This window comes from Pristiophorus japonicus, chromosome 4 (assembly GCF_044704955.1).
Source record: "Pristiophorus japonicus isolate sPriJap1 chromosome 4, sPriJap1.hap1, whole genome shotgun sequence".
Classification (NCBI taxonomy): Eukaryota; Metazoa; Chordata; class Chondrichthyes; family Pristiophoridae; genus Pristiophorus; species Pristiophorus japonicus.
The window spans coordinates 213,988,066-214,014,123 of record NC_091980.1 but is presented as its reverse complement, the minus strand read 5'-3'; the positions used below and the strand labels follow the sequence as shown (position 1 = coordinate 214,014,123).

General features: G+C 40.0%; 1 protein-coding gene across 2 annotated transcripts in view; it reads left to right on the top strand.

Moving 5' to 3' along the window:
• baz1a (bromodomain adjacent to zinc finger domain, 1A) overlaps window positions 1-26,058 on the top strand; it is a 101,493-nt gene that overhangs the window by 519 nt on the left and 74,916 nt on the right. For both annotated transcript variants that reach the window (XM_070879069.1, XM_070879068.1), the window contains exons 2-12: window positions 82-215; window positions 2,676-2,954; window positions 6,799-6,957; window positions 10,964-11,062; window positions 11,234-11,321; window positions 14,644-14,778; window positions 18,053-18,161; window positions 19,135-19,316; window positions 19,851-19,946; window positions 23,594-23,732; window positions 24,671-24,817. In XM_070879069.1, coding sequence (XP_070735170.1) covers window positions 103-215; window positions 2,676-2,954; window positions 6,799-6,957; window positions 10,964-11,062; window positions 11,234-11,321; window positions 14,644-14,778; window positions 18,053-18,161; window positions 19,135-19,316; window positions 19,851-19,946; window positions 23,594-23,732; window positions 24,671-24,817 — 1,546 coding nt within the window. In that variant the 5' untranslated portion in view covers window positions 82-102. The remainder of the gene's footprint in view (window positions 1-81; window positions 216-2,675; window positions 2,955-6,798; window positions 6,958-10,963; window positions 11,063-11,233; window positions 11,322-14,643; window positions 14,779-18,052; window positions 18,162-19,134; window positions 19,317-19,850; window positions 19,947-23,593; window positions 23,733-24,670; window positions 24,818-26,058) is intronic.

Sequence of the window (26,058 nt, the reverse complement as noted above, 5' to 3'; positions counted from 1 at the left end):
GGTTTTATTTAGAGTGTGTGTGTGTATATATTTTTCTGACTCTGTTGTTTTTTAAAATAATTTCTCTCCTGTCTCTGACAGCACTGCCTGTCCGAGGAGGGGATGCCGCTGCTCCATCGCAAGCCGTTCGTTAGACAAAAAGCCCCGGCCGACCTGAAGCCGGACGAAGAAGTTTTCTACTGTCGAATGACCAACGAGATTTTCAGGAACTACGAGTGAGTTGTGTTTACCCGTCGCCAGGTCGCCTAACACACTCTCTTCTCTTCCCCTCCCCCCCTTTCTACCGAGATGTTGAAAGTGATAATTTGGGGGGGGGGGGGGTGGTGGTTGTTGGGACTGCCCTCCACACGGGCGCACTCTTCATTTTCGTTCAAATCAACAAACTATGATTCGAAACCAACATTAACGGCTCCGGGTTTGGCTGCCGCCCCCCCCCCCCCCCCCCCGGAGGGGCACTTTTGCTGGTTCTCTCCACCACCCCGGACCTGTCGCTGCCCCCCCACCCCCTATCCCGGCCCTGCTCGCTCTTCTAAATCCGTGGCGGGCTGTCAAGTGCTAATAAACTCGTGCCGATTGCGAGTAGGCCTTGTGCTGTCGGATAATGTAAATTTATTCATATACCGTGATGGCTGATTTTTTTTAAGCACTCGATCCGAGCTGTTCTCAACGGTTTTTGCGCCAAACCAAACGTGGCTTGGCCCTTTTTCAGGGGGTCGGGAGGATGTTGCCAGGATTGTGCTTGTCTGCGCTTTTAAAAAAAATATATGACCATCTCCTGCGAAGAGACAATTTGAGTTTCTGGGCGACATGTGGGGAGCGTGGGTTGTTTTGGTGGTTATCCGAACATTGTCCCTTTTGTACATGGAGGGCCTGGTTTGGAGAGCCTGAGCCTGCTTGATTGTAAAATATCACATGTACATAATTAGAAGTTTATTTCATAATTTCTTTTAAGGCAATGGAAATTTAGTTGGTGTATTATCTTTCCTGTTTTAACTTTTTGAACATTTAACATGGATTGTGGCTGCCTCAATAATAATGAACTCCAATCACTTCTGCTAAGGCACCCAAAGACAAAAAGGATAACTGAAGTGATCACAGGGCAGTAATTTAATGGAAGAGTTGATTGATCATAACTGAGACTGGATTTTCTAAATTCAGAGAGTAGATCAGTTGAAATCTCCACCGTATATATCCATGTATTACATTTTATGAAATTCTGGGAATTTTTGTTTTGGTGGTGAGCATCGCTGCCAGCTCTGATCATATTGAAGGATTAATGATTGTAATGTAGTTACTGATAAACCATTTGTACTTTGTGGTAACGCTTCATGACCGATGTAGAAGTAAAATGTTTTTCTATTTTATTTTATCAGTTCTTGTTTTTGGTATAACTTGGTTGAAAGCACTTACCTTGAAGAATGGTTTTGCATATGCTCTTAAATATTAGACCCTACCAGTTCCAAATATACCTGTCAGGTGGAGTTGTTTGTGCACTTGATTTATATTAATACCGTGTCTTCTTGGAAGCAGATTGTCACCTTAGTTAATGATGGGGCAGAGCATATTAAGGGGAAAAAGTGTAACATGTTATGCTTTCTCCATCTGACATATTGCTCCACAGTGCATTAGAAAGTGGGTTTGTGCTTGTGATTCTCTAAATGATGAGTAGCCAGTCTCGACCATGTTATTGTGGACAGGTGCTGAGTGGAGGCCAAGCACACCTTTTACGGGAGGAAAGGAAACTTATCAACTTGGATTATGTGTTGAGCCAAAAATCATTTTCATCCCCTTGGTTGAGGATGCTGTGGAGATATCATGGGAAGTAAATAAAACTTAAGGGGGAAACCTAAAATTTTGCGAAAGATGTATTACTGTCTAGTATTTTAGGAAACTGATATTCTTGGGGCGACCGTTGATCAAGTTTAAAAATGTCTTGAATGGCGTCAGAATAGTGTTCTCAAAGGCCCTTTCTATGTACAGGAATCTTAGTTTATTGTACCGTGGAAAGATAATTCTTGCATTTGAACCATGTAAATGCATTTTTTGTGGATGCTGCATTAAATGGATTCTAAAGATAAGTGCAATAAATGTTTCAACTTTTTTGAGGAAATTGCAGCTTTGCTAGCTCTCTGAAAAGGTTATATTTTTCCATTTTGTAGATGTAAAATAAAGGCTGGTAATTTTCATAGATTAGGGATGCCTTGCCTGATGTGCATTGTACTGTACCAGCAGAAATTTTGTTGGTTTTGTTAAATAGAAAAATATCAATAGCTCATTTGGTTTCATTCTGAATTGTTTTGCTTTCCCTTTTTCGCCATAAACTAATTTTTTCAATCCAAGGTGAGCTTTAGTAGATGTAGACCTGTCGTCATAGGTACAGAAGATGTTTAATTTTGTATTTTAGTTTTGACTTGAGAAGGGGATTACTTATAAATTAAATTGATCTGATTCCCTCTAATTGGCATCCAGATCATGAAGGGCATTGGTCAACCCTGTTGAAATCTGAGTTTGAAATCTTCATGGCAGATCTAAATTATAAGTAGTGTAAAATCTAATTTATTTTGTGGTAGAAGATTGTTAAATACATTTTCCTTCAACTATATTTGAAAGTTTTTTCCATTGCTCATTTTTTCCTCATTTTAAAGTTTATAATATTTACATTTTCTTGTTTGCAGTGACTTTTTTGAAAGAACCATACTTTGCAACAGTCTCGTGTGGAGCTGTGCTATTACAGGCAAACCAGGGCTGACTTACCAGGAAGCACTTGAGTCAGAAAGCAAGGCCAGACAGAATCTACAAAATTTCCCTGAGCCACTGGTGGTGCCCATCCTTTACTTGACAACTCTTGCTTATTGCTCACGACTCCATGAACTATGCGATGATCTCTACATGTACACTAAGGATCGATACTTTGCTGGAGAGATAGTGGAAGTAACCAGTGTTAATGGCCTCAGGTAACTTTAAATTAAGATAATAAAGTACAGACATGAGCTTACAGTTCTTGTATTTTAAAAGGGATAACAGATTTTTTTTCCCCCTATTGCTGCCCTGATCTCTGAATGTTTTGCTTTTAACATGCATCCTCAATACTGCACCATTATTTACTTTTTGCCTTTCGATATCTGGAATGCCAGTTTTTATCTTGGGTAAAGGTGCCCATAACTCAAGTGAGTTGTGCAAGTCTTTCTCACAAATACAATAAAGTTGCACTTACCATCTAGAGCTCTGTCACAAGCTCACTTACTTATACACACCTAATTTTATTCCTAGTCTTCCTCAAGGTGTTGATTCCTTTGGGTATAGTTCCACAGATGGTGCTTGCCCTCTGGTACATTGACCAAATTGGCATTATTCATGTTTGAATTTGGCATTGTTGGAGGCTACTAAATTGAGGACATCCCACTCATGCCTGTTCATATCCTTTACCTGACATCCATTCATGCATTTTCAGCAAAATTAGTAATGATGGAAACCCAATATATTTTTTTAAACTTTGCTTACTTGAGATACTGCAACCAATTGTAGCTACTCTCCACAGCTGCAACTGAAATCTGCTAACTCTGTACAAGCCAGAATATTAACAGGATTTTCTCGGATGTTGCATCTCAGATGGTGTCTTCTAAGCCATCAAGGGAATAAAGTATTCTTTGGCCCGGAATTTGTGGTCAGGAGCGAAACAAAGGTGCTCGCCACTGGCCTCCAAGAAAACTGCCCACAAAGATCTTGCGATTTCTGGTGAGAGATTCGTCTTTTTCGACATGCAAGTCAGATCAGTGAAGAATAGTGGGAATTCCATAGCATGAGCTGCTGTGATGTCAACAAGCTGTCTGAGCAGCGCTCAAAGATCAACAGCATCCAGGACAAAGCAGCCCACTTGATTAGCACCCCATCCACCACTTTAAATATTCACTCCCTCCACCACCAGCGCACTGTGGCTGCAGGGTGTACCATCTACAAGATGCACTGCAGCAACTCGCCAAGGCTTCCTCGGCAGCACTTCCCAAACCTGCGATCTCTACCACCTAGAAGGATAAGGGCAGCAGGCGCATGGGAACACCACCACCTGCAAATTCCCCTCCAAATTGATTTATTGGTTGATTTATTGATGTATTAATCATTTATTATTGATGATGGCTCTTTATTTGTAAAACTGAAGTGTTTAATGTTTGTAAACTTCCCTTTTAAACCCCCCCCCCCGCCGCCCGCCATTCCCTACCTGATTTGTAACCTACGCCTGATTTTTTAAAAGTGTAGACAAGGTTTTTTCGAGTGTACAAAAATCTTCACTTACTCCATTCTCAGTTAGTTTGGAGTAAGTTTTCACTCACGAAACTTTGAAATCAGGCGTAAGTGGCCGGACATGCCCCCTTTTTGAAAAAAAAATTCTGTTCCAAAGTGAAACTGTTCTAACTGACTAGAACTGGAGCAAACTAAATGTGGAGAATTCCGATTTCTAAGATGCTCCGTTCTACACCAGTTGCTCCTAAAAAATCAGGAGCAAATCATGTGGAAACTTGGGGCCATAGTGTGGGGGGAGTAGCGCAGCCAGTGTCGGAGCAGTGAATGACTGACCGCAACGTCAGGATTTCTGCATTTAGTTGCGCATGTGCTACATCCTGAAGTTGTGGTCATTTTCATAGGGATAATAAGTTCGTTGTTATTACCCATTGCAAATTCCAGGCCATGGCTTTCCTCGAGTCACAAGGTCATAAGTTCAAGGCCCACTCCAAGTCAAGCACATAATCTAGGTTAATAGTTTAGTGCAATGCTACAGGTGTGTTAGATTGCTTACAAGGGTGCCATCTTTCAGATGGAATGTTAAACTCTGGTGCTGTCAGCCTATTCACAATTCCATAACATTCAGAGAAAAAAGGGAGGTCCCCTGGTGTTTTAGCTAATGTTTGTCCCTCAACCAATGCCACCAAAACCGATTACTTATCTCATTGATGTTTGTGGGACCATGCTGATTGCAAATTGGCTGCCGCATTGCCGTGACGACACTTCAGAAGTAATTCATTGACTGTGAATGTTTTGGGACTTCCTAAGGATGTGAAAGGTGTTATATGAATGCAAGTCTGCACTCTTTGCAGAGCACCCCAGAATGGAAGGCATTATGCTTTTGAAGTTATTGTTGGTTGCTTTCATGTCTTAGATGTTTGGCTTCCTTTTTTAAAAAAAAAACGTAAGTAATTAGAGGGAGGGGGGCATTGGAACATTGATGTTCAGGTTACCATTAGTACATAGTTTGTATGCTGGTTAAAACAGAAGATCAAAAATATGCACGCTGCTCTGAAATCAGATGCCATAAATATAGCTATTGAAGTTGATGCCTACATTCTCAGAAGTAACTGAAAACAATAATTTTGGGAGCTTAAGTAGCTGGAGCCGTTTCTTTAAAACCCCATGGCAATGGAAGCAAAGGACTCGGAGAGGCGTGACTGTGTTCTATCACTTTCTATAGAAAATCCCACTTATTCAGAGGACACTACCCTGAAATATATGGGAGAAGGCAAGGGGAAAGTGGGGGATGCTTGCCGGATAAATGGGTCCTTTTCAGAATGGCAGGCAGTGGGGTGCCACAGGGCTCAGTGCTGGGACCCCAGCTATTTACAATATACATTAATGATTTAGATGAAGGAATTGAATGTATTATCTCCAAGTTTGCAGATGACACTAAGCTGGGTGGCGGTGTGAGCTGTAAGTAGGATGCTAAGAGGCTGCAGGGTGAGTGGGCAAATGCATGGCAGATGCAGTATAATGTGGATAAATGTGAGGTTATCCACTTTGGTGACAAAAGCATGAAGGCAGATTAGGAAAAGGGAGGTGCAACGAGACCTGGGTGTCATGGTACATCAGTCATTGAAAGTTGGCATGCAGGTACAGCAGGTGGTGAAGAAGACAAATGGTATGTTGGCCTTCATAGCTGGGGGATTTGAGTGTTGGAGCAGGGAGGTTTTTACTGCAGTTGTACAGGGCCTTGGTGAGGCCTCACCTGGAATATTGTGTTCAGTTTTGGTCTCCTAATCTGAGGAAGGACATTCTTGCTATTGAGGGAGTGCAGCGAAGGTTCACCAGACTGATTCCTGGGATGGCAGGACTGACATCTGAAAGACTAAGGATAAGGGGTAAGCCATTTAGCATTGAGATGAGGAGAAACTTCTTCACTCAGAGTTGTTAACCTGTGGAATTTCCTGCTGCAGAGTTGATGCCAGTTCATTGGATATATTCAAGAGGGAGTTAGATGTGGCCCTTATGGCTAAAGGGATCAAGGGGTATGGAGAGAAAGCAGGAAAGGGGTACTGAGGTGAACGATCAGCCATGATCTTATTGAATGGTGGTGCAGGCTCGAAGGACCGAATGGCCTACTCTTGCACCTATTTTCTATGATGATTGTATAGGGGACATGAACTTGTGTTTAATTCTTGAATAAATCTGTTAAAAGAGCCCATTTTTAAACATGTGATTTATGAAAGTCTAAGTTCATGCATTCCATCTACAGAATGTAAATCTATGTACTTTATGTTAAACGAATTAAATGGTTTTTCATAGAAATGAAGGTAAGGAAATTGTAATTTTTTATGTATAAAATGTCAAGTCATTTGTGTTTTTTAGTCATAAACAAATATATTGTGGAATTCCATGAGTTTAAGTATGCAGGGCTTGTAAACAAACTAAGCCAATATTAAGTACGAGCTTGCAGCTCAGCTACAAGATTTCATTAGAGATAATGGATGGGTGATGGGGAATAGAAACATTCTGTACTCAGACTGAATTTAAATCTTTGTTCTGTTTTGGTAGGCAAACGTGTAAAGTTTTGGAAGTTCTGACCCCACCAATACAAAATGGGACTGCTAATGGGCACATAAGCAACAGAGCTGAAGATGTGGTGATTGTTATTAGTGATGAAAGTGACAATGAGGAACGATCTAAAAGCTCCACAACTTCTGCACAAATTGGGTAAATATTTACATTAAACTGGACCTAATGGCAATAAATTATTTGTTAAAACTGTTCAACTTCCAATGCAAGCACTGTAAAGTCATCAGTAAGATGGTTGATGAACACTACAACTGGTGATTAGAAGTATAATGGATCTAACTCTAACAAATGTAGGACTCTAGGTTGGACCATAAAGAAGCTTGACTTTATTGAATTAAGATTCAATACCAGCCACTGCAGGAAGGATACGTTTCTGTTTTCAAGGAGCTATTTAAACTTTAGCATTTGTAATCCGGGCAAACACTGGAAAATATTTATTTCAAGAAAAACTTGCTATTACTTCTAGTGAAAATCTTGGCTGCTTTAAGAAATGTCAGCTATAGATTCTTGCACACACTGTTGTCATCCATGATCTTTTCAACATTTGTTTTGCAGTGGGACTAGATAAAGAGCATTATAGAAATAATTTCTTGTTATATTTAGTAATTGAGCTTTCTAAAACAAATATATTTTAGGGATAAGTTTTTAAGTTTAAAGAGCAGGAAGCATTTGATTTTAGTCTTTTCTATTGTTGCCCTTTTTCACACCTCTTCTGACCATTTCCACTTTTCCTTCCCAAGAGTCTTTAAGATAATAGAATTAGATTTGGTCCACGTGAATAGGCTTTGTGAAAGCAGTTGCAACATGTAAACAGGCCATTCAGATCAACCAATCCAGATCAGTGCTTACTTTCCGCGCAAGCACATAGTTATGATCACATTTACCCACCATGTTCCCATATCCCTTCAACCCCTTTTCCTTCATTCGTTTATCCAATCTAATCTTGATACAGTTTCTGCCTTAGTCATCGACTTCCACAGCCTCAACTCTGAACAATTTCTCTCTTGCCCTCTTGTTCTTGACCCCTCAACTACTGGAAACCATCTACTTCTATCTGACTTGTCCCAGATTTTCATAATTTTAAACACATCTATCATACTGCCCCTTATTCTAAGGAAAAAAGACCCAACTTTTCAAGTCTTTTTTTGTATTTGCATTTCGTCATAACGGGCACCATTCTGGTAAATTCTCAAGTCTCAATGTCCTTCGTGTAGTCTGGAGCCTAATAATACACATTACTCTTAAGAGGTCTGAAGGTTTTATACAGGCTCGTCATTGCCACTTGGCTTTTATATTCTGTACTTGCTATGATGAACCTTGAATTTCGTTAGCTTTATTTAATTTTACAGCCTTATGAACCTGAGATTCTGCCTTCTAATGTATGTGAACCTGTACCCCCAAATTCCTCTGCTTTTCCACAGCATTAAGTCTACTTCCATTCAGAATATAATTATTGGTATTTCCCCCCCCCCTCCCCTAAATGCATCACTTCACAATTGATATTGAAGTTCATCTAATGCTTTTTAGCCTATTTATCTATCTTAGCAGTATCCCTTTGCAGCTTCCTTTTGGTCTTAAAAAAAATTAACCAAACCTGTTTTAAGGTAATTGGCAAAAGAACCAGAGATGAGAAATGTTTTTACGCAGCAAGTTATGCTCTGGAATGTACTGCCTGAAAGGGTGGTGAAAGCAGGTTCAATAATAACTTATGGAAATTGTAGAAGTATTTGAAGGGGAAAAATTTCCAGAGCAATGGGGAAAGAGCTGGGGAGTGGGTCTAGTTAGATAGCTCTTTCAAAGGCGCCCAATGGGCAGAATGGCCTATTGTTCTGTCTATTTTGATATTTTCTGCAAATTTCAACATGACCTATATCCAAATCATTGATATACACAGTGAACAGAAATGAACCTAAAACTTTGGGACAAAGCTACTCACTTTCAACCACTGAAAAGCTACTTCTAAATCCTACTGTTGGGTCAGGGAGGACCAGGAAACACTATGCACATCGTTAGATGTCACAAAGCCACTGGAACAAGTTGCTGGCTCTTGCAGTGAGTACGTATTAACTGCATGGGAGCTGAGCGTGTTGCTAGCTTCTGTGCACAAAAGTTAGTTGAGGCATTGGGCGACATGTCCGAGTCAATGTGGTCTCCTGGAGCTTGTTTGATTGCTATTGGGGATTGGTGAGAAATTCCACAGATTTTCTTTTCCTTAAATTGGCCCAGTTTTTTTTCTTGTCTCTTGCATCTCCCAGAAGATTATGTGGCTTGTGGTAATCAAGATGGTTTAAATTGCACCGTGACTGGGGCAGTATCAATGGACCAGCTGATCTTTTTCTGTCTTGTCATTTTCATATGCACATAAGCTGTTGCCTCCTTTCTTGCACAGGATTCCACAGGTGCCAGTCCGTTCACTCAGAAGTGCACAGATTCATACTTCATTAGCTTATTGTTCTGTAAATTAGCTACCACTCAGGCCTGTCGCCTTTGACTTTCACCTAGCCGCCTTGCATCTGTTGCTCCTTTTATCAAGCTGTTTCTAACTTTAGAATGTTTTTAAAAAAAAAGTGTATTGGCTGAGTCTAACCACATTCACTGATTCCTTGGATGCACATCTGTGAAGACTACAATGCATGTACCTTTTTAATTTACATCTGTTGCAAATGTTTATCATTTGAAACAAACTATTGGGGATTTGATGTGTTCAATTGAAAATATTTCAGATATCTAAAACTAACTGCTTCAACATAAGGATATTTTGTGACAAAATATGCTTTAGGGAACTGATGGTTAGAAGATTATTAGAATGGCTTTTGGATTTGGTTATGGTGCAAGACTACACTCCAAAAGTACTTAATTGGCTGTAAAGTGCTTTGAGACGTCCAGTGGTCATGAAAGGCGCTATATAAATGCGAGTCTTTTAAGATCAGAAATTAGTGATCCATAAGCTGGGCTGTTACAGGTGTCATTGGAATTGCATGTGCTCATCTTTGATTAAAATGTACTCAATCAAGCAGTGCCATTGATTTTCATGGCCAGTCAATTAAATGTGCAGTCCAGTTTTGTACATTTTTAGTTGGCAGAATTATTATGCATTAGTGCAGGCTAGGGTAGCCTGCAGCCGAAAGACATCTGTTTAAGGGTAAGGTGGCATGTTAACCTTTAATCTCTGAGTTAAAATGATGGACTGCAATGAGGGGGGAAAAAAAGATTTTCATAGTTGCCTGGACAAATATATATTTGACTCGTCTTCTTACAGAGAAAGAAAAGGAGGTGAATCCGCAGTTCTTTGGGGAGAGCGGATTACGCAATTTTAATTAACTTCATGGGAGGCAGGATCTCCCCCCATCCCCCCATGTTTATTTGTGGTCATCAAGGTGAGGGATGTTGATGCTGGTAAACAGAACTTTCTAATTTCAGGCACTTAGTGGCAGTGAACCCATGTCAGGTGTAGCACAATCAAATGCAGAGTAAAATATACTTTGCTTTGCCCCGACCTCAATGTCCTGAACTGCATGAATGTGATGTCTTAGATGTCATCCTGTGGCTTCTGTGTTTGCCAATTAGGGACAATCTTGTGCTGTAGGCCCTAGCACGCTAGTAATTGGATTGAAATTGTCCAAACTAGGGAAATTACTTGAAACGTGTACTTAAGACAGAGATCGATAGATTTTTGGATATCAAGGGATATGGGGATAGTGTGGGAAGGAGGAGTTGAGGTAGATCATCAGAAATTATATTGGAATTATAGAGTAGGCTTGAAGGGCTGAATAGCCTACTCCTGCTCCTATTTCTTGCGTTCTTAAATAATTGCTTGTTTTAAGGTGTTTCTTCTACTGACTGACTTTTTCTGATGAGTCCATCTACCAAAATAGTATACACCTTTGCATCTGCAATAACAAAACAGTATTTAAAGTTTATGGTCAAGCTTTGATCCATTAGCCATTCTGATGGAGCAAATAAGATGAATGAAATATACCATGTTTTGTGAAAATGAAAATTTAGGTTTCACCTACCCATGACTTGTCACTTTGCACCCCATGAAGTGATCCTGAAAGCTTGTGTAGTCCAAAATCTTTATATCAAATCAGCAAAATCAAATAGTTTGTTAAAACTTGATATTGTAACTGTTCTTTTTTTACAGGAAAAAGAAAAGCAAGATTGAAGTAACTTTATTTAAGTACAAGGTGAAACCACTTAAAACTGAAGGAAATGAAATTACAATTAAGGCTGCCCAGATGAAGTGAGTATTGATGGCCTGTTTTCCTGGAAGATCAAGATCCATTTGAATATGTCTTTTCGCAAATGTTTTCAATCTGTTTTCCTTTGCTTAGGGCCTACATGGTGATGTTTCGAATTAATGTGTGTGAGTATGTATGTAGTTTCATTTTGGATTTTCTTTCCTTTCTAATAGTCGCAAGAAAAATCAGTATTCCCGCGACAAGTTGAAGCTCTTTCTCAAACAGCATTGTGAATTACGACATGGCATGCTTAAAGTCAAGGTATGAATTGTCTTTAAACGGGCTAAATAGATGGCTGTTAATTATTTACAAGCAAAACATTAGTATTAAAATTGATGTAGACATTGGAAGAGTGTAAGATCCACTCTTTGACTTGCTGTAGTTAGTGAAAAGTCGTGTAGTGGAACCTTTCTTTGTAATCTATATTCCCAACTTTCACATTGCACAGTAGGTTCCTTGAAATTATACCAAGATTTCTGTAATGCATGTAGGAACGGTTGTACAGTGAAGCTTGTTTGGTGTCATTCTATTTATTAGTCTATGCCTATGATAGTCTTCAGTCTGATATAAATATTAACATTTAATGTAAATGCCATATTAAAAATAGCAATCTCAAACTTTGTTTTGGAATGCCATAGTTTGCTCAGAGTCTGAGTTGGTTTATACCACTGTTATCTAGGGGATAGTAAGTTGGAAAAGACACTGCGATTTGACCAATTCTTTTGTATAATTGTTTTCATTTTGCTGCTCTAGGTTTTTTGCATGGAGACTTTTCCTAACTAGCTTGTTGGATTCACTGTTCAGTAGCCACTAGGGGGCGCAGAAGCTTTGTCCTTCATAAATGATAGTTAAGAAAGTCTAATTTGGATTACAAAATGGATGCTACATTGAATCATTAGAAAGTTTTATCACAGAATGAGGATATTTTGACCCATTGTGACTCGAACACTGCTAGCTGCACACCAGATCCATCTACGCTCGTCCTGTTTTCCAGCTATCCCTCTGTGTCCTGTTTTTAAAAGTTAATTTAACTCCGTGAATGACCGGGTTTCAAAAGTCATGTAGTAATGCATTCAATTTTCTAATAATCACTTGCAGGAAAAAAAGCCTTTTTAGAAGGTCCATTTTAAAAAAGGAGGGAATTATAGACTGGTTAGCCTGACATCGGTGGTGGGGAAAATGTTGGAATCAGTTATTGAAGATGTAATAGCAGCGCATTTGGAAAGCAGTGACAGGATCGGTCTAAGTCGGCATGGATTTATGAAAGCGAAATCATGCTTGACAAATTTTCGAAAAATTTTTGAGGATTTAACTAGTAGAGTGGACAAGGGAGAACCAGTGGATGTGGTGTATTTGGACTTTCAAAAGGCTTTTGACAAGGTCCCACACGAGATTGTTATGCAAAATTAAAGCACATGGTATTGGGGGTAATGTATTGACGTGGATAGAGAACTGGTTGGCAGACAGGAAGCAAAGAGTAGGAATAAACTGGTCCTTTTCAGAATGCCAGGCAATGACTAGTGGGGTACCGCAAGGTTCAGTGCTGGGACCCCAGCTATTTACAATATACATTAATGATTTGGACAAAGGAATTGAATGTAATATCTCTAAGTTTGCAGATGAAATTAAGCTGGGTGGCAGTGTGAGCTGTGAGGAGGATGCTGAAAGGCTGCAGGGTGACTTGGACAGGTCAGTTGAGTGGGCAAATGCATGGCAGATGTAGTATAATGTAGATAAATGTGAAGTTATCCACTTTGGTGGCAAAAACAGGAAGGCGGAATATTATCTGAATGGTGACAGATTAGGAAAAGGGGAGGTGCAACGAGACCTGGGTGTCATGGTACATCAGTCATTGAAAGTTGGCATGCAGGTACAGCAGGCAGTGAAGAAGGCAAATAGCATGTTGGCTTTCATAGCGAGAGGATTTGAGTATAGGAGCAGGCAGATCTTGCTGCAGTTGTACAGGGCCTTGGTGAGGCCACACCTTGAATATTGTGTTCAGTTTTGGTCTCCTAATCTGAGGAAGGACATTCTTGCTATTGAGGGAGTGCAGCAAAGGTTCACCAGACTGATTCCCAGAATGGCAGGAATGACATATGAAGGAAGACTGGATCGACGAGGCTTATATTCAGTGGAATTTAGAAGATTTGTGAACTTGTGGAATTCTCTACCACAGAAAGCTGTTGAGGCCAGTTCATTAGATATATTCAAAAGGGAGTTAGATGTGGCCCTTGCGGCTAAAGCGATTAAGGGGTATGGAGAGAAAGCAGGAATGGGGTACTAAAGTTGCATGATCAGCCATGATATTGGATGGTGGTGCAGGCTCAAAGAACCGAATGGCCTACTGCTGCACCTATTTTCTATGTTTCTATGCTTCCAATAATCCTACATTTATGCCCTCTTATTACCATTTTGATGAGTAGAGGTAATCCTTTATTTACCCACTAATTCTATCGAATGTATGTATGGGAGAGTAAGAGGTCCCAATACAAAGCTCATAGGAGGCCACGAGCTCCATCCTGCCAATAGGCAAAATATTAATTTACTCTTACTTCCGACAACATATCTTCTCCATCACCAAGATTGCCTACTTTCCACTACCTTCGCATCGCCCATGTCCGCCTCAGCTCTTCTGCTGAAGCTCTCATCCTGGTCGTCCTCGCAGCTTCCACTTCCACCCCCCCCCCCCCCCCCCCCCCCCCCAAGTTTGAACTGATCCAAAACTCTGCTGCCTGTATCCTAACTTGCACTGAGTCCTGTTCATCGATCAACCCTATGCTCGCTGATCTACGTTGCTTCTCGGTCCAGCAACGTCTTGATTTAAATATTTTCACTTGCTCCTCCTCGTTTCCAAATAACACTCTGGCTTTGCCTCTCCCTTTTTCTGTTACCGCCACGATCTCTACTCTCCTCCAATTCTGGCCTCTTGTGTATCCGTGATTTTAATCACGCCACCATTCGTGGTCATGCCTTCAGCTGTCTGGGTTCTAAGCTCTGGAATTCTCTCTCTAAACCACTCCACCTCTTGCTCGCTCTTCCTTTTAAGATGTTCTTTAAAACCGACCTCTTTGACCAAGCTTTTGGCCACCTGTCCTAATATCTCCTTGTGTGGCTTGTTGTCAAATTTTGTTTGCTCCTGTGAAGCGCCTTGGGATGTTTACTACATTAAAGGCACTATATTAAAGTTACTTTTGTTCTGTCCTTTGTGCTATAACTTTGCCTTTGGTAACAAGGATCTTCTCATTTTCTGATGTGGCACTTTGCCCAATGCTTTTTGCAATTTCATGATTAGCCCATAGATATTTTATGCATATGCATAATTAGACTGATTTAGTAGTTGCAATATTTAAGGATCAATTACGTTGTCTTGCATTTTCACTTTTTCAGATCTAGTTCAAATGACCTTTTGCAAACAGCTGTTCTTGCATCTTTAAAACCATCTTGAATGTGTTTAGCTGTTTGAGATTTGTTAATCTGTTGCTACTGAATAATGTTATAAATCTTGTCAATATTGTACTTGGTTTACTTTGTGGACAAAATGTGCATTTAGTTTTAGTGTACTTCCATATATTTTATTATGCAGTCTACAGCAGTTGAAAAATACAAGCTTTCAGAGCAGAACTTTTCACATTTGTTCCCGGATGATCCATCAACATTTACATTCAGTCCTAACAGAGGACAAGGAAGGACTCACAAGAATCGCTCCTCATTAGCAAATGTGAGTAGAAAGTAATCTTATCTTTGCATACCAGATAATTTTCATGCTATATATTTGAACCCAAGAAAGACCACAGTATTATTTTTGCTGGAGAAGAATTATAGAAATTTATGGCACAGAAGGAGGCCATTTGACCCATTGTATCTGTGCCGGCTGAAAAAGACCTATCCAGCCCAATCCCATTTTCCAGCTCTTGGTCCATAGCCTTGTAGGTTACGGCACTTTAAGTGCATTTCCAAGTACTTTTTAAATGTGATCAGGGTTTCTGCCTCTACCGCCCTTTCAGTCTTTGAGTTCCAGACCCCCACCATCCTCAGTGAACAGTTCTCCAACTCTCCCCTAATCCTTCTACCCATTACTTTAAATTTATGCCCCTGGTTATTGACCCCTCTGCTCGGGGAAATTGGTCCTTCCTATCCGCTCTATCTAGGCCGCTCATAATTTTATACACCTCAATCAAGACTCCTCAGCCTTCTCTGTTCCAAAGAAAATAACCTCAGCCTATCCAATCTTTCCTTTTTATAGCTAAAATTCTCCAGTCCTGGTAACATCCTCGTAAGTCTTTTCTGCACTTTCTCTAGTGGTCACATCTTTACTGGAATGTGGTGACCTGAACTGTATACAGTACTCCAGCTGTGGACCTGACTCCAAGGTCCCTCTGTTTCTCTACACTTCTTGTATCCTACCATTTATTGTATATTCCTCTGCCTTGTTAGCTCTCCCTAAATGCATTACCTCACACTTCTCCAAATTGAATTTCACTTTTCTACCCACCTGACCAGTCCATTGATATCTTCCTGCAGTCTACAGCTTTCTTTCTCGCTATCAACCACACGGCCAATTTTTGTATCATCTGCAAATTTTTTAATCATGCCCTCTACTTTGAATTCTAAATCATTAATGTACACCACACACAGCAAGACACAGCTTTCCAGTCACAAACATCCATTGAACATTATCCTTTGCTGCTTGCCATTGAGCCAATTTTGGATCCAACTTGCCACTTTCCCTTGGATCCTATGGGCTTTTACTTTTCTGTCCAATCTGCCATGTGGGACTTCGTCAAAGACTTGCTAAAATGCGCCACCTTCATCCTTGTTACCACCTCAAAAAATTCTATCAAGTTAGTCAGACATGACATTCCCATAACAATCCACGCTGACTGTCCTTGATTGATCCGTGCCTTTCTAAATGACGATTAATACTGTCCCTCAGAATTTTTTCCAACAATTTACCCACCACCGCACCTGTAGCCAGAGGGGATTGACAAATGGTCAGAGCCTCCGCTATTTCCTCCCTTGCTTCTCAACAGCCTTGGGTACACTTAATCTGGGCCTGGCGATTTATCTACTTTCAAAGAAGCTAAACCCCTTAATATTTCCCCTCTGTTTATCTCATCTAATATTTCACACTCCCCTTTATGTCTGTATCGCCCCTCTCCTGTAAAGACAGATACAAAATATTCGTTAAGAACCATGCCTATATCTTCCACCTTCACACGTAGGTTACCTTTTTGGTCTCTACTCGGCCCCTACTCTTTCCTTAGTTATCCTCTTTTATGTATTTATAAAACATCTTTGCGTTTTCCTTGATTTTACTTGCCAATATTTTTTTATGCCCTCTTTGCTTTCTTTAATTTCACCCCTGCAGTTTCTACACCCCTCTAAGCTTTCTGCTGTATTTAGCTCTTGGTATCTGCCATAAGATTCCCCTTTTTTTGTCTTATCCTTCCGACCTGAGCCTTTATACACTTCCTTCTCGTGCTTTTTCTCTTTCCCTCAATGGTCAATATCGAACGTGTTGTGAAGCGCCTTGGGACGTTTTACTACGTTAAAGGTGCTATATAAATAAGTTTATTATCCTACCCGGTTTGCTGCTTGACATCCAGGGGGCCCCAGATTTGGGAGTCCACCCTTTTCCTTCATGGGAACATATTTGCTCTGAACCCTCATATATTGTCCTTCCATTACTCTGACACTGATTTACCTTCAGTTTCCAGTCCACTTTTGCTAAATCACATTTCAGCTTGGTAAAATTGGCCTTTTCCCTAATTGAGAATTTTTACTTCTGGTTTATCTTCTTCCTTTTCCATAACCATGCTAAATCCAACTGAATTATGATCACTACCACCAAGTGGTCTCCCACTGATGCGCCTTGCACCTGCCCAACTTCATTCCCTAAAACTTAAGACCAGAACCGCCCCCTCCTCCCTTGTTGCGCTTGCTACATACTGGCTTCAAAAATTTTTTCCCTGAATGCATTTTAAGAATTTTGCGCCCTCTATACCTTTTGCACTGATTCTATCCCAGTTAATATTTGGGGAGTTGAAATCTCCCATTAATTAGTCATGTAAGAAAAGGTTCAAGCAATGAAGGGTCTGGATTTCTACTGTTTAATACTGTAAGATTCCAGATGGACACTGGTTTCAAATGATTCAAGGTTGACCCATATTGGCGGACCGTGGTAACTTTATTCAGCACAAGCAAGTTATAATACATTCCAGTATTTGACCAACAATTTAGGGAATGAGATTTTTTGATAGTTTGGATATCAGTTTTTAAAATTGCATTCTGTTCAAATTTGACTAGATTGTGCATACATTGTTAGCAATTAGTTTCAATAATATTGTTTTGGATCAATTGTATTACAATGTCCATAGTAACTCCTTTTATGGCAAGCATGTCTGATTCATGAGCACCTAAATTATCACATTTGATTTTTTCGAACTCTTATGTGCAGGTTTCCTTGGCCTTTGGTTTATTCACTTAGTTGGGCTCTACTATGTTGACAGAAATCCTTTTTGTTTTTGTACCATAAATGAGAGAAAAGTCTGTAAAGCACTTGCTTACTGCAGTTTGGTGTAGCTGGTTGGTTAGCTGAGAATGCAGCGATGTGTCCAGTGCAGGCTTTTAAAAGTTTTGGGTACGTTCTGATTGTCATTTCCTAATGGATCCCTTTGCTCCCTCCTGTTTTCTCTCGAGTGGCATTGGTTTCCTCATCCTGGTTTGTAAACTTGGTTGCTGCTCTCAGAAAACATTTCAGTAGTGGAATGAATATGAACTGGCTGAAAGATGTACGAAAGTTAAATTAGGGAACAGAATGGGCATGTCCTCTTCGCTGCCCTTTGACCAGCCCATGGAAAATTTATTGCTAATGTCTCCAATGCACTATTGTTAACACATGCTCTTTATTAGCATATAAGAATTTACTGTACCTTTTAGAACCTAAATAAAGTTGAAATATCAGCTAAACTAGATTTGTTTTTTTTTTCCAGTCCCAGTCTGATAGTGCTACTGATGGGGAGGACACATCAAGATATAGAAACAAATCTGCAAGAGAAATTGAAAAGATGCGCAGGCAAAAGGAAGAAATGAAGGCAATAGGTATGCTCCACTTCATTGTGCATCTGAAAGAGCAGGCAGTAGCATATTTCCAGACTTACCGTCACTGCCATATAGTAATTTTCTGTGAAGGAACATGAATAATGGAAGTTCTGTTTTGGATTCCATTTTTCCATGTCTTCCCACAGGGGATGAAACATGTTAGAGGTGCAAGTAAGTAGTCATGGATGATGGACTGACTGTGGGGTTTGAAGGTTAAACAGGGCACTAAGGGAATGAAGCATTGGGGATTGAACTAGAGGCTAAAGTCCAAAGATTCTGGCAGGAGCTAAATAGTGACTTCAATTTTGCCAGTGTTGTTTTGACTTATTCCTGACAGGTATGATGATGATGGTGGTGGAGGGCTACAGCTGAATGGTGCCACAACGCCATAACTTTTATAACCTATCCTTAGTGCCTCATGAATGCTTGTGGATAAATTAGCTGAACTATGTAGATGATATAGGGGAACCTCTGGTTACTCTAAAGGTAACCATGTGGCAGAGGAAGATTAGCTCTTGCAGGGCATATGCTAACTATGTTGGGCCTGGTAGTAATGGAACCATGGGAGGTTGGTGCCAAGGTGGACCACTCTGGGTAGGAAAATTAGTTGGTCAACATGTCAAAGGCTTGAGAGATTGAAGGCAGATGATTCATTATGATCACAGGTAAGATGTCAATTATTCTATAGCACATGGCTCTAGGTAGTACAGAGCCCAGACAGGATTCAGCAGGAAGAGGTGTTGAGTGCAGGTTGGTTGCCAATAGCATGTTTTTAAACTTTGAGAGAATGGATAGGTTCGAGATCAGGTGGAAGGAATGGAGTGGTCAATGTTGACTTGATGACTACAGTTTTAAAGAGGTCAGTGTATACACTTCTGAAATCTGCCACCATTATTGCCAAAGTTGTGCTGTTTTGTTTTATTGTTTTCAAAATAGTTTTCTACAATATTAATTATTTCCATATTTCTCAAAGCAAAAAGGAGGAAAGAAGAGGAACTAGCAAATGAGTTAAAGAAAAGAAAGGAGGTCTTGGAGGCTAAGAAGAAAGAAAAGGAGGACAAAGAAAAGAAAAGGGAAGAATATAAAAAAATTTTGGAAGAAGAGAAAATGAAAAGGAAAGAAGAAAAGGAACGCCTAAAGCTGGAGAAAGAGAAGGTAATGAATGACACCTGCAGTAACGGTGTAAAATGCAGTCTGTGAATGAGTTTTTGACGATTGTATTTTGCTCAGTTTAAAGGGATTTTGACAGTTGACAACACATGGATTGTACCTTTGCAGTGCTGTACCTATTTGCTATTTTTCTATCTAAGAAATTGGCACAAACTATTTACACTATGCTAACTTTTTAAACCTGAATTTATGTGCAGTGGGAGACCTTAATTCTGTCCTCTATCATCCTCTCTTTCTCTCTCCCTCCCCCACACAATTCCTGAGTATCCTTTAATTAATCTTCTGCTGATCATTTCTTTGTGTTTCATCAAGCTGGCAGAGAGGAGAATTTAAGTCCTGATTATATTTTCTTGTTTACCATAAATAATGTGTTTCAAAATGGTGTGTGCCAGAATTGGCTGCATTTAAAAATGGGAACTGTGCTCCATTTTGAAGTAGAATTATTTTCGAAGACTGATTTTGGAATGGCTTGCTGTGCATATTATGAAAAATTAATTTTTATTGGAACAATCTGACTAGGAAAGAGAAAAACTACGAGAAGAAAAGAGGAAATATGCAGAATATCTTAAAGAATGGAATAAGCCCCGTGAAGATATGGAATGTGAGGACTTAAAGGTACCCGTGTAATTTTAAACTTTGTAGTAGATAATAGATTTTTTTAAATCCGCGAGTTAGTAACACCCTGTTCATTTGAAATAATGCTTTGCTGTTCTTAGTCCCTCCACAGGATGGTGCTGTTACCTCTTCAAGAACCGTTGCTTCCTTCAGCCTCTTGCAACAAGCACAGCTTTAATACAAATCATTTGTTCTGGCTAATCATATGCCATGGGAAATTTAGTGTATTAAATTTCTTGCAATTGCATGCACTTCCTGTGCCTCATTTTCTTCCTGTATCATGATCTTCTCTCGCTTTTGTGGCACTAACACCTTTTTAAATGAGTAATGCCTAGTACCATCTGCTAACATTACCATTATACCTTTTCATTGTCATTCAGTCTTCCCACCACACAAGTAATTCACATTGATATTTCATTATTCAGCAGCGCCCCACTCCCCATTTTCCTAAGTCAGGTACATTAATTGGGTAGATTTTCATATTTCCTCCTCCACTACAGCTCTTATTTCCCGCCCCCCTCCACCTCTATTGTCGGCCAAATTGTGTGCTGCTGGGTCCTATTCTGCAACCAATTCTGTCTATCCAATATTTCCCATGAGCATTTTCTGCCTTTCTGCTGCTTGTGCTGCCAGCCTAGTCCTGTTTTGCCCTGCTGCTCCTTAGAAAACCAATTTTGTACTCTATTCAAATTTAAACTTTTGATTATCCCCAGGTATCTTATATTTAAAAGCTTTCCATTTTTAAATGAAACTTAACATGGAAGTTCAGTCCCCACCACTTAAAACATCCATGTTTAAAATAGAAAGTCACTTGTACAGGCCGAAAAACAAAAACTGTTATTCATTTGCAACATCAATTTCAAAGTTTCCCGTTATGGCATCCTAAGTGCTCTGTTTCGGGTGGAAACACCTGTGTTTACTTGCATACTTGCATTAAGGTGCATTAAATATAATAAAAGATCCTTATTGAGGCAGACCACCTTCCTTGGGCTATGACAGCTTTGATAACTTAAAGAAAAAAAAGACTTCTGCCTTTCATGATGTAATGGTGACCCAAAATGCTTTACAGCCAATGAAGTACTTTACAATGAAGTGTAGTAACTGTTGTAATGTAGGCAATACAGCAGCCAATTTGTGCACAGCAAGCTTCCACAACAATGTGATAATAACCAGATAATCTGTTTGTTTTGTGATATTGATTGAGGGATAAGAATTGGCCACGTCACTAGGGATAACTCACCTCTTTTTTTGAAATAGAGCCATGGGATATTTTGCTTCTACCCGAGAGAGCAGACGGGGCCTCAAGTTTAATGTCTCGTCTGAAAGATGGCATCTCCGATGGTGCAGCACTCCCTCAATACTGCACTGGAGTGTCACGCTAGATTTTTGAGCTCAAGTCTCTGAAATGGTACTTGAAGCTGCAACCTTCTGGCTCAGAGGCAAGGGTGCTACCAACTGAGCCATAGCTGACACCTAAACATGGGTTCCTGGCTGTTTCTGTAGCCAGTGTCTTTTTATTAGGAATTCTTCCATCTTTTTTTCCTCATTATATTTTGTACTTGCTTTCTGGTCTGTTTCTTTTCCCTCTTCCGTTCGAGTAGTTGCTGCTGCTCCATTTTGCAACTGTCCGAGCTAAAATTTGAAATCTGGTGTTTGTGTGGAATTGCAGGTGCAGTCCCACAACTCAAATGCTGATGTTTAGGGCTTTTGATCCCAGAATTTTGGTAATTAAATTTGCATGCCTTGGGTAGGAATAAGGATTGCTGTTTACCATTACTTTCCCACTACTGTCAGTTACTGTGTCTCAACATTTCCCTCTTTTTTTTTGTTGCAAATTTTTTGTTTCATTTGCAGAATTTCCACAGCTCCCTAAAATATCGCCATAAACTCAAAATTAATGCTGCCACGTTCTACCATCCATTGCTTATAGGTGGCAAATCGCATTTACATAAACATGCCTGCCATAAGCAGTGAGGATAGTAATTAAATGTTTAAACAGCCACACAACTGTTAAATAGGTGCTGAAGGAGAATTATATGGAGGAGGTGAGAGAATAGGAGCTGGAGGAGGAAATGGGGAGGAAGGCAGAGGCAGCAGAGCAGGTGGTGTGAGAAATGGGGGGAAGGGACAGCAGGATAGGTGCAAGGGAGGGAGATATCAAGGCAGTGGGACTGTGAAAAGGGAGAGGTTATGGTTGTGTTGGAAAGGTGGGTGTGCAACGGAGAAGGACCAGTGGGAATAGAAAACGATAAGGGAGACAGGAACATGAGGGTGATGAAGTGAGTGGGACTGGCTGAGGCACTGAGAAGGGACCTGTAGAGATCTACAATCTATTTTCCCCACACTCACTACTGGAAATTGTGTCCTGTAGCCCTCTGGAGCTTTGTTCTCTACCATACCATTTTGTCTGAAAAGAGCAAAAGGAGAAGCAGAAAAGCAACAAAAAGATGGGACAGCTAAGAGAGACACCATGTGCTCTGACTTAACCAGCAAATCCAAATTGAATATTTTAAGTACATACTGTATCATGGATGCATATAACGCCCCTATTTAAAAACAGCATTTACTCCATCTCACAATAAACACCACAATAGGACATCTGCTATGCTTGTACATTATGTTAAAATTCTTGGCATTTTTGTCAGTTACTTTGTTTCGTGCCTGTGTGACATTTAATACAGCCAATGTGACTGTCCGGTGATAGTTAAGTGATGCAATGACGGCCTGTATTATATTAATGAATAACATAATAGCTAACATCTGCATTGCCCCCAACTACCTCAAGATGGTGCTGCTACTGTCTTGAGTGCAAGTTGACATCTTTCTACACTTTAATAAATTAATTCATTGAATATTTAAATGAATACTCTGTTCCATAACCATTCATGGTATTGATGCTGAGACTGAATGTCATTGTTGCCAGCAATATTTAAATAACAAAAATGTCTGCGCAGCTTGGCTACTTGCTCCTCCATTTAAAAATCCGTCTTTTCTCCACTGCTGGTAATGCTCATACTGAGGTTAGCTAAATAAATGGCTGTCATGTGTGAATAAATAGTTTTATCTGATTTTCAAAATTAATATTTTGGTGTCAACAATGTTTATATAAAATTTGTAGCTGCTTTCCTGCATTTCAAATATTTTGGCTGTTCGTCTGCCGGCCTTTTGTGCTGCTCCTTTTTACCCTGATGTAAATTAAATAAATAATTTGGCACCCCTGCATTTACAGGTACTGGCTGCTCACCCCATTTAATTTCTTGCAAACCAGTTTTCAATTTCAAGATTCTTAAACCATTTTCCCCACAGAATTTGGAGGGAAAAGATTACATTTAAAGGTTGTGTTTTTGTGTATTTCCAAAAGCTTAAAGGAACCGAGGGATGAAAGGTAATTAATATCATACTTGTGGGAAATTAATATGTTGGCGTTCTTTGTAATTGATAAACATCTCTCACCCATTGTTTTGGGGCAGTCCTTGGTCATGGGCATTCAGGGAGTGTCTGGCATGGAACATCACCTTGGGCGGTGAATGTGGAGAAGTTTTAAAAACCTGACACTTTTTTTTTTTTCTCATGACTCCTGCTTTGGAATAAATATTGCAAAATGTTCATTACCGGAGTTAAAAAATTTTTTTTTTTTTTTTTGATAGGAACTTCCAGTTCCAACACCTGTGAAGACCAGGTTACCATCAGAGCTTTTTGGTGACGCATTAATGGTTCTCGAGTTTTTGCATGCATTTGGAGAGCTGTTTGACCTCCAGGATGAGTTTCCAGATGGCATAACTCTAGGTAATGGTTCTGAATTATATGAAATATGTCATGAGTAAAAGGTACTGGGTGGTATTGCCTACATTTCTACACAAAGTTTATCCAACTATAGTCGAAATTTATATTTGTTCTTGGAATTTAAATGATTCTAGCAAAGTTCTATTTATTGCCTATCCCTAGTTACCTTAGTGGTGGTGGTTGTATATGCCTTATCCTTGAAATGCAACATTTTTGTTGTTGATGCTTCAACCTTGCAGTTGTTCCAGAATTCCAGAATATCGATCTAGCAACGATGAAAAATGGCAATACAAGTCCAAGTCAGGATGGTGTTCCCACAATATTGCTGTTTTTGGTGGGATGGATTGCAGGGGAAGGGGTAACCTTGATAAGTTGCTGCAGTGTATCCAGTAGATCATACTTATTGCAGCCACAGGTGGTGGAGGACAGAGATATGGAGTCCAGTGGCAGGTACACTGATAAAGCAAACTGTTGTGCTGTTCATCAAATTACCCAGCTCTTGCAGCCAATATGTTGATATGGCTGATCCATTTCTTGTAATTACATTTTTCTTAGTTGTATGGTCTTTGGAGACTTCTCTGCTTTAGAAACCTAGGTCATATTTGTTGCATGTTCTTGGTAGTCATGTTGGGCCATAGTAAGAAATTGATTCACTTATAAAGCTGCAGTGCTCCATAACATGGACGAATATGCTAGAGCTAAAGCAGTCTACTTTTAAGGAGAAATTCCTCTTGCAAATGATGAGGTAAAACATAATCAAGTTTCATCAATAAAACTTTCTTTGTAGTGCTCTTTATTTATTGTTCCTGAGTGGTAGACATTTGAAGTGGTGAAATTCAGTACGGTTTCTCTAACTTTATTTGCATTAAAATTAAGGTTGCAAGCTACATTGCTGAAAGATTTCTTTCCAATCTGATAGTTTGTTTCTGATTAATTTACAGAGAGCCTCGAGGAAGCACTTGTTGGAAATGACACTGAAGGGCCACTCTGTGAATTGCTGTTTTTTTTCCTAACTGCAATCTTTCAGGCACACGCTGAGGAAGAGGAAGTAGCAGCCAAAGAACAGTTAAAAGAGACTGATCCAAAAGGTTAGGGATTGTCCTGTGCCTGGTACAAAGTTGTGTCCTAAAACAGCGTAACCAGCAAATTATGCTGACATTTGCATCGAACTTGCTGTCGGTCGGTTATGCCAAAATCTCCTGAGAATCTCGTTCGTATATGTGAGGACCAGCGTAAAACAAGTGAAAATAAGCATAAACAATTGGGGCCTGAGGAAAATGCCATTACACATATTCCTTCTTTAAGTCCCTCTTTATGCATGGAAATTTAAGTCTAAAGGTACCAACGACATAGATAGGACAAAGAAAGAGTTCTGCTGAGGGAGTATGAGCAGTTAGGGACTAAATTAAAAAGCAGAACCACAAAGGTAATAATCTCTGGATTACTACTTGAGGCACAAGCAAATTTGCATTGGGTAAATAAGATCGGGAAGATGAACGCATGGCTCAAAGGTTGCTGAGGGAAAAATGGATTTCAATTCATAGGGCACTGGCACCAGTATTGGAATAAGAGGGAGCTGTTCCATCAGGGTGGGCTTGGCTGGGACCAGTGTCCTGGCAAATCGAATAACTAGGGCTGTATATATAGGGCATTAAACTAAATAGTGGGGAGGAGGGATCTGGTGAGTGGAAATTTAGAGAAAAAAGCGAAAGGAGAAGGCAAAAGTGCAGGTGGTGATGGGGGTAATGTTAACCAGAATGTGACCGGAAGGGACAGAGCCTATACACGAGTACATCAGAAAGTGGAGTCAGAGTCGGGAAAAGTGGTAAAAAGACAAAATTAAAAGCTCTTCATCTGAATGCACGCAGCATTCATAACAAGATAGATGAGTTGACGGCACAAATAGAAATAAATGGGTATGATCTGATGGGCATTAGAGACATGGTTGCCAGGTGACCAAGGGTGGGAACTGAATATTCAGGGGTATTTGCCATCTCTGAAGGATAGGCAGAAAGGAAAAGAAGGTGGGATAGCTCAGTGCAGGAGTGAGAAATGATACTGGCTCAGATGATCAAGATGTAGAATCAGTTTGGGTGGGGATAAGAAATAAGGGAAAGAAGTCACTGATGGGAGTGGTCTACAGGCCCCCCTAACAGTAGCCACACTGTAGGACAGAGTATAAATCAAGAAATAATGGAGGTATGCAAGAAAAGTATGGCAATAATCATGGGCGATTTTAATCTTCTTGATTGGACAAATCAAATTTGCAAAGGTAGCCTTGAGGAAGTGTTCATAGAGGGTATGCAGAATGGTTTCTTGGAACAATACG